The sequence below is a fragment of the Dreissena polymorpha genome, chromosome 3 (assembly GCF_020536995.1).
Source record: "Dreissena polymorpha isolate Duluth1 chromosome 3, UMN_Dpol_1.0, whole genome shotgun sequence".
In the NCBI taxonomy this organism is placed as follows: domain Eukaryota; kingdom Metazoa; phylum Mollusca; class Bivalvia; order Myida; family Dreissenidae; genus Dreissena; species Dreissena polymorpha.
The window spans coordinates 19,801,078-19,812,463 of NC_068357.1; the positions used below are offsets into that span (position 1 = coordinate 19,801,078).

Sequence of the window (11,386 nt, forward strand, 5' to 3'; positions counted from 1 at the left end):
ATTTAGTAATCTTAATTTTTGGCAAGTAACAAAACATTTTGAACAAGAACTGTGTTTGTGAAACACAATTCCCATTACTACGCTTTTAAGGCAAACAGCAGCTATTTTAGGGAAAATTGTATAGTCCATGGCCCATAACTTTGCCAAAAATCAAAGGAGCGGAACAAAACACAATCTTGATCTGTAAGTCATGTAGGTTGACTCACACACAACAAATAAGGTCAGTATCTGAGTGGTTTTGAAAAATGAAAAAAAATAACCAGAAAAAGTGTTATTTTAAACAAAATTCCTTAGTTCAAGACCTGTGCATTGGTAAAAAAACAACGGACCGAAACAAAACTCGTACTTGATATGTAAGTCATGTAGATAGACTCGCACACCAAAAATCTTGTCAATATCTGCAACCGTTTAGGATAAACAGTCTGGAAAAACTGTAATTCTAGAGAAAATGTGTTAGTCAAGGGCCCGTTATGTCGTCAAAAGTGAATGGTCCAGAACAAAACTCCAACTTGATCTGTAAGCCATGTAGGTACATGTGGACTAACAAACCAACAAACCAAGATCAGGTTAATATCTGCAAGTTTTTAGAGAAAAATACTCAGGAGACAAAATGCAACAGAATATTTATATAAAAATCCATCATGGCATTTAAATGCTAAAATGGAAACATGATTGGGACAAACAGACTCAAATTGGATGGACTTTTAAAATGTCTTCCCTCCTTTGGGGGCATACAAACGAGAATACTTTTTTGTCTTATTAAAAAGACATTAAATATGTGTATTTACATCATAATTTACATGTGTATTTACATCGTAGCATAATTTTCATACTTTTCTTCTGTCGCAAAACATTTTCTTACTTTATAATATCAATTTCTGATTAAAATTTTTTTGGTTTAAAGTTTAAGATTTGACGCAGTAGAGATCCCTTAGATCAAAGAGCATCTATAAAATCACATCTTTGGTAAAACATTCCAAGTGTACAATTTACAGGAAGTAATAAAACACAAATGGGCCACGCTCTGGGAAAACGTGTCCGTACCGACTAATAAGGGAAGACACTTTCAACCACGACTTCATTTTCGAGATTTCCTTTAAACAGCAATACAATACAAGAATAAAGTGTAGTCCCTGATTTGCCTATGAAGACTGCACAGGCTGATCTAGGAAGATATTTTACGCACAGCCATTTACCCCCGTTTCACCAGAGTGAGACTCAAATTGAGTTTTCCGACTTCTGAAAGAGGACAAACCTTCTCTATGTCTCTGTATGTTTTGAGTTCCGATTCAAATGCGTCTGAATGTTCCTCTTCAATGAATATCAAAAACTCTGCCTCTCTGGCACGGGCCCTGCCCTGAAAAGTGAGAAAGATATTTAAAAATAAAGCCACAGTCAGGGCTTAATCTAACATTTGCCATATTATCCAATGACTATGAATTGACACATTTAGGTTAAGAAAAATATTTAGCTACAACTTTTTCATTATTAAAACCCCAAAAATAGCCCAAATGACACAAATATTGCCAGAGCTACAGCGATTTTGTTCCTTCTTTATTAAGTACCGGAAACTGCCACTTTCCCATTGAGGAAACAAGAAACCGTCGGCGACAGGTTATGCTCCCAAAAGTTGTTTTTTTAACACTTTTGCACTATATATTCAGATAAAAGGAAACGTCTTGAGGGCACAGTAGTTGGGGGAACAATAATTTTTTAATAGAAAATTTCAAAGGGCCATAACTCTGTAAAAAAATCATCCAGTCAGAACCCGCTGATAATATGCACATTTCCTCTTGGTAGTGAAGCTTCCCATAAAGTTTCATTGAATTCCTGTCATTAGTTGCTGAGAAATAGCCCGGACAAGAATTGCACTATATGTACAGTTAATGGAAAATTTCAAAGGGCCATAACTCTGTGAAAAATCATCCGACCAGAACCCGCTGATAATATGCACATCTCCTCTTGGTAGTAAAGCTTTCCATAAAGTTTCATTGAATTCCGGTCATTAGTTGCTGAGAAATAGCCCGGACAAAAATTGTGCACGGACGGACACACGGACAACCAGACGAAGCGGTGACTATATGCTCCCCCCAAAATAAATTTTGGGGGAGCATACAAACTAAAATTTCCCAATTGCTGTAAAAAAAAAAAAATCCCAATTGAAGGCTTCCAAAAATACTTTTTTTTACATAAAATGCAAAATTTAGTTATTGTCCCTATGCAGCATTATGGCTTTAGCTCAAGTCAATATAATATTAACAACTTGACAAAACTTGATTATCAATTTTAAAGTACTTGTGATAATAAAAACAGATACACCAATTTCCCAATCTGAAGACTTCATGATGCAATTTTTCCCAATTTCAGGGTTGTTCCCGCTAAGAATTTCCTCAATTGGGCCAAAATATCGCTGATCTAAAGAAAATTTTAGCCTGGAGAAGCCTTGAAGTGAATTAATTGAAAACTGTTCACATGTCATGATGCTGCAACCAAATTTTTACAATATGATATTTTATGATATAGCTCGGGCTGCCAAATACACACAGTCCCCACATGATAGCGTATACAATAACTGTAAATGTCACGGATCAATACTGACCTATCTCACCAACTTTTGCACATAAACGACATGTTTTTAATTAAGAGGAAAAGTTTGCACAGTTTTTTGCACAGTCAATTTTTATCCAAAATTTAAGATCTTCAAGTGAGTTGTCTCCCATGCTCTAAGAAGTTTTTATGCAGAATTCAAATAATAATGTCCATGTTTTCCACAAGGAAGCATATTGTGATATTGTTCATGAGGTCTAATTTTGTGCATGCTTTTAACGATTACAATTAATTTACAGGAAAAAAAAACAAGGGGTGTTTATTTGTGGCCAGATTTTGTCATCCTTTGTGAACAAAAAGATGGCAATGCTTTTCGGATAACACATTTTATTATACACATTTAGCAATTCTTATATGGAATTTTGTTTTTTATGTCATACATATGTATAACACACGGATATAACACAAAAAGCAATAAAGTCAAGGTAAATAACTTGTTTTGAAAATGTAAAACTATGCTAATCCAAAAATATACATGCATGAATGACATGACAAGTTATATCATGCACCAGATATATCGGGGTCTTTGGATCCTGCAAATCGCGATATCATAGAGTTGCAATGTTATTTGATTTGTTTATCAACATAATAAGTATCAATTTTCTTAACCAATGCCATACACAGCCACCTCTTACCTAAGAAATAATTACTTTAAAAAAAATTTGATTAATGAAAGATTCAATAATGATTTCTTAAGATTATTAGAAAATATCAATAAATTGCCATTGTCACCTTGGAATGACTGTAAGATCTGTAAGATCTTGGAATTTCAAACCGCGCCACAAAGTTGCATTTTGGTACATCGACCCCTTCTTCTAACACACTTGTAGAAATGAGCAAATTCAACTCCTGCATTCGAAACTTCCGCAAAGTGTCCTCCTGTTTCTTGTACAACTTCAGTCCCTTTGACATTGACTTGTTTCCAGTGAGGTGAGAGCTTTTCACAAAACACAGCCCTTCGTCCCACGAGCAAGCCTCCTCGATAAATTTGTTTAAAGCGTATGCCGAATATTGATTGTCCACAAAGATAAGTCCACAAAGTGCAGTGTCTTCATCGAAAGTCAATGTGTCCGTATTACCTGTTTGGCCTGGATTCACTTTCTTCACGGCTACATGAATATGTCTGGAGCTTGGAGACTTAAAGTCATCATCATCGTCATCAACATCATTATCAGAGAAGTAAGAGTCATCGGACATATCTGAATTGCTGTCATTCTCTCCATCCATATCATCTAGCTCTTCACTTATGATAACGAAATCTGTTTTTGGACGGTATTTTCGTAGGTGCTCAAGCAATGCCGCCACTTTGGGGGTACTGTACTTCAGCAACTCTTCCAGAGAATAATCGCATTTTTTAAAATGTTCATCAAAGATTTTAGAGACCATGCGTAAAGTAGTTGCCCCTATTTTCAGGAATTTTTTGTTCATGGCAATAAACTCTTTCTGTTTCTCAATTTTCTCCAGCTGGTTGACCAACATGTTAGCCAAACACTGCGCACACCAGGGTCCCAGATGGAACAAAATATTATAGCACTCGATGAGGGCAGCTTTCGGGATCTGTCTTGGGTCACGTTTATCCAGCTCCTCGTTAATCTGTATATTGCACTCATCCAGAAAATCAATGGACCCCTCCAAGAGTTCACACAATTCGCCCTTAAGCCCGGTCTTATCCTCATAATCCGCGCACTCTATAACTTCTTCTCTCGGCTTTATTCCATACCTCTCAGGAATCACCAGGGACGTAGTTTCCGCGACCGAACAAAGAGCTTTCTCCAGGGAAGCTATGAGATCAGCCAATTGTTTTGGGGTCTGGTATTTTCCATCCAGAATGTTCGGTGCCAGACCGAGCAGCCTAGGTTGACTTGTGACGGGACAGTCTCTGTACAGGTCCATGATGTGCTGATATGGATGGCTGGCTTCCAGGACTTTATGACAGTTGTGGAAGATGACCAGGTTCAGGTCAACAAACGTGGCCACACCTCTTTTAAGCAACTGTAGGAATACTGAGCCAGTCAGGATAATTGCCCCAGAGCTGTAGAACAATAAAAATAATGCTTTCGTATTAAAATTGAGTCTAGCGATGGGAAAATTGGACTTAATGCAAGTGAGTAGAGTGTTATCCCAGAATAACCTGTGCAGTTTCCACAGGCATATCAGGAACATCAATTTCCGCCTAGACTGGATTTTTTTGTTTATAAAATACTTTAACGTAAACAAAAAATTCCATCAAAGGGGAAAGTGTTGTCCAGGATAAGCCTGTGCGGACTGGACAGGCTAATCAGGGACCAAACTTTAGCACATGCATTAAGCACCATTTTCCCAAGAGCAAAACTCAATTATATTTAAAAATGTTGACTAAGAGTTAGAAATAGATTGTGCCAAATTTTTTAGCTCAACCTCTTAGCGTGACCTTGACCATTGAGGTGGGTAGAAGGACAACAGGACAAGCTGTCTCCTCAAAGTGAACATTTGGAAGTCATTTGAAATTTAATCACAAAGTTACAGTCCGTCAATGTTGGACAGGCATATGCAACATATCATGTACTAATGTACCCACATACACTTAACCACTGTGCAAGGTCAGTGCTTCCCAAAGGAATTTCTTCAGATGCCCTGAGGCTGTTCGTGGTGGGTAAGGGAGAAGTGCCCACCCACAACTTCATGTTATTTTTATTTGCAAAGGCTTCTCCAGGTGGGTTTGAAAAGAACTTACCAATCCAGCTGCTTCTTCCAGGCGATTGTGTCCATGTCAGAGCTACGAGCACATGTCACAGGGAAGTCACATGGGTGCTGAAGACGCAGCCTTACTTCATCTAGCATCTCTTCTACACAAACCAAACAGAAATATGAGAGCCTCGTTATGGATAAAATGGGACTTAATACATGTCATATGCATAAAGTGTCGTCCCAGATTAGCCTCTTCTGCCAGCATCAGCTAATCAGGGACAACACTTTCCGCTTTTATGGAATTTAAGGTTATATGGAAGTCTTTTCTAAACGAAAATATAGTATAGTTTACATGTACATATTTCTTATTTAACAAAATCTTAAAAAGATGTGTTGTTGATCTTTTCAATTATAATGGAAATATTACCTATATACATGACATCAGGGAATATTGCATCAATTTAACTAAAATTACAAAAAGCAACAATTGTTTAAACATTTGAAACATTATTTATCAAATAAAATAAAATTGTACATTCTTCACAAGAAAGAAAGCCAATTTAATTAAGATTTGCTCCTCAGAAAAAAGTTCGTATAAATATTAGACAAAGTCTGAATTGAATTCTCTTTTTTACCTTTGACCTTTATTTGTCACCTGCATCTTTGCTTAGGGACTTGGCTATAGTGTGTGACTCTCAGAATGCTTGTTACTAATGCAGGGCAATTATCAAATGCTTAATTTGCTTAAGACTATATTTTTGCACCCTTGCACCAAGGAACATGGTTCTTGCGTATCACAATCTGCCTTACCATGCTAGTCAATTTCAAAAGTAACAATCAGGCCTTTTCCTGGCCATCTTAGGAAAAATGAAATTTTGTGGTGTTTTAGAATTTGATCATTCGAAAAGTCAGCTTATTTGGGAAAAACTTATTTAATATAACTCTTCCTAATATTTAAAATTAGAAGAACAAAATAATACAAGTTATAGTTATATACTGTGTTAGATGTACTTGAAATTATATCAAGATATAATAATTATTAGACACTACTTTAAAAAATAATTATTGTTTTCCTTTTCATTTTTTTAGAAATTGGATTTTTGTTAACCATTTAGTTTTGGGAATGGGTCATACATGCCATACGTCCCGATCTCGGCGGGACAGTCCCGCTTTTGGGCCCTTTGTCCCGCCGTCCCGCCATGAGACGATTTGTCCCGACATTCGTAAAAAACGATGTAAGGTGTATAGGTTCCCAATAAAATTCGCTATTCAAGCTCTGTTTCGCTAACACTTACCACCGCTAATCCCTTTATTGCCCGCAATTAACAATCCGATTCTACTTATCGTGTGTACCAGTGTTTTTTATGACACCTTATCGGCGATTTATCGGCTAATTATTGATTTCATCAGGCATTCACACCATGGTGGTCTTCAAGATAGTGGTCGCTTATTGCTATCGATAGTTTTATTATAATGAAACAAATGTTGAAAATGTGTTTATTTTGTATTTGTTTGAAACGGTTTACAAAACAATTGTTTTGTAAAATTAACGCTACGTCATAAATGAGTCTTTTACATTCAATGTTAAGTTCCAATATAGCGGGATATTCCGAATGTGCAATATACCAAAATCGCAACAAACAGTCCAATAAGTGATACCCATCCTGTCTAGTGTAATTGTAATAAAAACAACGAGGGTGCTATGCATGACAGTTTGACCCTACTCCAATTAAGCTAAAAACAACGAGGTGCTATGCATGACAGTTTGACCCTACTCCAATTAAGCCGCGACAATTGACAAGTAACAAACTGCGCATGGACACATGCTTAAAAAAACATCGCAACAAACAGTAAAAGTGGTACCCATCTTGTCTTGTGTTATTGTAATAAAAACAACGTGTTGTTATTCATGACAGTTTGACACTACCCCAATACAGCGCCTGACAATTCACAATTCAGTTTAATCTGTGTATATAAGAAAAAAACAAAATACGGAATGTACGGCCGCGCATTCCGTGTGTAACTGATGTAACTGTTCGGTAGATAGTGTACTGTAACCCGTACTTTCAGTCAATTGGATAGCCTCCCCTGCGTTAATGTTTGCCATTGAAATTAATATAATGAGTATTGTTGTCGTAATGTTCTAGATTTTGTACTCTTAAACAGATGAATATTATCTTCGTTGTTTGCTATTGTCTTATTTAATAAAACTGTTATTGTTATGTTTTAGATTTCATACTTCATATCAGATGTTTTATGTCTTGAATAAAAGTATCAAGAGTTTTTGTTATAGTATAGTAAAGGTGGAATGATAGATCGTTCTAGGTGTCCTGCTTTTTGGTCAAATGTCCCGACAATTTTTTTATGGAATGTCCCGCTTTGGACCTACAAAATTATGGCATGTATGGTTTAATGGACTTGTACATTTAGATATTTCAGGAAAAGGACTGTATATTAAAATCCATTCATGCTATTGAAAAGCTTTGACTTTGAATAGAGACCTTGGACCCTGGTTCTTGTGCACTCTAATCACGCTTATCACTTATGACAAGTTATATGAAAATCTGACAATGCTGAAGAAAAAAACAACAATGACAAGGTGTCAAGTACAATTTCCTGAATTTAACTTTGACATTTAATTGTGGCATTGACTGTGGAAATTGGGTTCTTGCATATAAAACTCCTTCTTGTCATGGTTATCACTGATGGCAAGTCATTTGAAAATTCAACCATTATAGAAAAATTCTGAAGTGATCATTTTTGTTAGTATAAAGAAATAGATCCAATCAAGTAAAAACCAACAATTGTTTGTAAACAATCTTGTTATTGAAAAGATTGAAATCAACAGAAAGGAGAAGAAAATGCAATCATATATGATATTCATTGGATCACCCATCTGAATACACAAGAAAGATGGATCGCTCCTGCTTAACAATCCTTAAGCAAGGCTCAACAAACCTGAGTCCACAAGAAAGATGGATCGCCTGCCACCGTCAACCACTGGAACCCTCAACTGGCTCGCCATTTCCTTGAGCAGCATCACGGCTATGAACATCCGCCCTGAGGAGGACCCCATGCATACCACCGTGTTACGGGCCAGCGCTGACGCCAACAGCTCAACCTGGAGAGGAGAATTTTCTGAAAGCCTTATTCTGGCAAAACTGGGCTTAATGCATGTGTGTAAAGTATCGTCCCACATAGCCTGTGACTGCAGCAAATCCAGTTTTCACAGAATGAGACTCACTCTTTTTCAGAGGGTCATGGAGAGACCATGGCTGGTAATCACAAAGCTCCTAAACCTAAACTGAACTATGCTGTACATAACGGGACCTGTTCAAAGATGATTATTTTTTGTTAATGCCAGGAAATATATTTGTTTACGAAACTATAGTTATTGTAATTGTTAAGGCAGGGCTTTTTTCTTGATTTTGGGTAAGGGCTTAGCCTTCCATTAACAGGACTAAATTATCAACAAAACTGAAAAAGGTGAAACAAACTCTCAATTTAAGCTAGAAAGTTGGGGATAATTGCATTACTTTAAAGAAATTCTCTGAGGGAAAGGAGGATTTCTCTTGTGGGAAGGTGCCTATAGAAGGCCCTTGCTAAAGAAGGAAAAAAAGGCCCTGAAAGATCTGTTATACTTTCAAGATAAAAGGTTGCATCAAAAATAAGCCTTTCCTATAATTGAACATGGAATCTTTTGTGAGCAAAATCTAAAACACTACCACTTAAATACACAGCCTAAACAAGTTGTTCCCTTAAAAAAAAATTCCTTTAAAAAACCACAATAAACATGGAAATATGAATTTTTTTATTAGCACGTGTGTACTGATGAAGCAATCATGCACAGAGTAAGTGAGCATCAGTTTCACGACATTAAAATGACCTTAGACCTTAAGTAACAGTTGCTTAATACGATATGATGTACCAGGTTTGACTTTTCCAAAGACACTTATGTGTATACAAATGTTTAGAGCTATATTAAATAGGTTTAAACCAATAATTGAATGAACTAATCAAATACAAACATCCAATGTACACTCACTGCACATTATTCCCAATATCACACCTCACCTGGTAGGATTTGGGAGTGAAGTCATCTTTTGGAATGTCCTCATTTCTTAGATGCCTTGGCAGTCTCTTTGAGTGAGGACGACCAGCCATCTACAACAAGATTAGTTATCGAAAGTGAGTACATATTTTCATTTACAGACTTCATTTACTTAAGCTTAATAAGATGCTGTTGGCTCAGGTACTAATGAAAAGTAGTCCGGGAACTTTTAAGTATACTGCAATCTACCCCGGCAGGCATTGAAGAATTTTTCCAGAGCCACTCGTCCTGCAGGGCGAGTAGGCCTGACAATCCACTCGCCCTTCACTTAAATCTACTCGCCCTGCATTTAAAAAAAAAATATCTATATTTATAGTTATGATCAACCAGAACCTTTTTAACCTACGTAACGTAGTGACACTAAACTGCAAACAAATTGACTACATTATCTGATGGATTTTTTTGCTTTCCTAATAGGTTTTCTGCACCTGTTTCCTTTTCTCAATACTTTCCGCTTCTCGTTTTGATGACCGTTCTTTCTGTTCCCTGTCTCCACCACCTTGCAGATATTTTAATATAGAACCCTTTTCCATGCCGAGTTTTAATATTTCAGACGAACTTTTACTGAAAGACACGCTTGATTGACAAATGGTTACAATATGGTAAATTTTGGCTAAGGCTTCTGATCACGGATTATTCTGTTTATTAATAATTATTGTTTCTGTTTATTTTAAATTAAATTTAAGAAGTATTATAATTAACCAGATATGTATTTTTTTTATTTATTGATATTTACTTTAAAATGACATTTTATTCTTCACGGAATGACAAATATATGCAACTGTTTTTTTCACTTCTAATCCATTAGCTAATTAGAGCATTGACACCTACGAAAAGAGCGCAGCCGATTTCAAGAATTAATTTTACTGTGCCCGTGACGTCATTTTTCATTGTCAAAACAAAAGTGCAGTTTCTTTGTGTATTAAACCTATTTTTTGTTTGTTCCAAAAATTGTTCGCAATTTGTAAAGATGTGGCAGGAGTTCTGGAACTGAATTTATACTTCTCAACTTGAAAAACAGCACTCGCCCGGTCGGTCGAGTATTTAACAAACTTTACTCGCCCGACCCTCAAATTCACTCGCATATGCGAGCGGTCGAGTGGATTCTTCAATGCCTGCCCGGGTAAGAGAAATATGTTACAAAAGCTTTGCTTTTAGGCAGCAGACAATATTGTAGTGCCGGTGACATCATGTTCATGTGACGGGACCATGCTGCATGATGTGGAGTCAATCGGATGGACGCGGATGCCTGCTGGGATGACCATGCTCTCTTGCTACCCGGTCCACGGAGGTGAATAGACGTGTTCCCTGAGGTAGGCATTGCCAGGAGGATAGACGCCCTGATGTAAGTATTTCCAGGAGGATAAGTGTATTAGCCTGTGACGGTAGGTATTAGACTGTGCATTAGCCTGTGACTTAGTGTGTTGCCCTGGAGAATTAGCCTGTGCGTGGTAAGTATTCCCAGGAGGATCAGTGGCGTGTAGCCGAGGACGATAGCAGACGAGTGTTTCCCTCGAAGAGTGTACTGCCGAGAACGATGTATGCCATCCTGACGAGTTTCCAGTCAATGCCCATAAGAGTACCCTAGTATAGTATCTTTGCTAGCGGTTGTGATAATTGTTGACGAACCCACAGAAGAGCTAGCCGACAGAAACACCACAATGGTGTCTGGAAGTGGGATTAGTGTAGTTGTGTTTTAACGGTTAAGCTAGTTCTGTAACTTTTTAATTATATTTCTTTAATCGGCATTGTAGAATTTTATTTGGACCATCGCATCGCATTTAATTTGCAGTTTTGCTATTCACCTTTCTTTTTCATACAGGGGTCTATGCCATACTTGTTGTACGTGACGCAACATTCGTCTATTTTTAGATGTGTGCAATAAACAGGCGAACACGTGGTCTTATGCTGGAATAGTTTAGACTTTCCCTTGTCTGCATTCCAAGGTCGAGTGATATTTGGCGCGAATTGAGTGCATTGCAGTTCATGCACTGGAGTGGT

At 37.2% G+C, this 11,386-nt stretch overlaps 1 protein-coding gene across 1 annotated transcript in view; it reads right to left on the reverse strand.

The window, feature by feature from the left end:
• The window catches only part of LOC127873210 (endoribonuclease Dicer-like), a 51,292-nt gene that overhangs the window by 37,431 nt on the left and 2,475 nt on the right, over positions 1–11,386 (reverse strand). The window contains exons 2-6 of the mRNA XM_052416968.1: positions 9,349–9,438; positions 8,233–8,395; positions 5,321–5,432; positions 3,340–4,639; positions 1,256–1,357 (exon numbers count right to left, since the gene is read on the reverse strand). Coding sequence (XP_052272928.1) covers positions 1,256–1,357; positions 3,340–4,639; positions 5,321–5,432; positions 8,233–8,395; positions 9,349–9,438 — 1,767 coding nt within the window. The remainder of the gene's footprint in view (positions 1–1,255; positions 1,358–3,339; positions 4,640–5,320; positions 5,433–8,232; positions 8,396–9,348; positions 9,439–11,386) is intronic.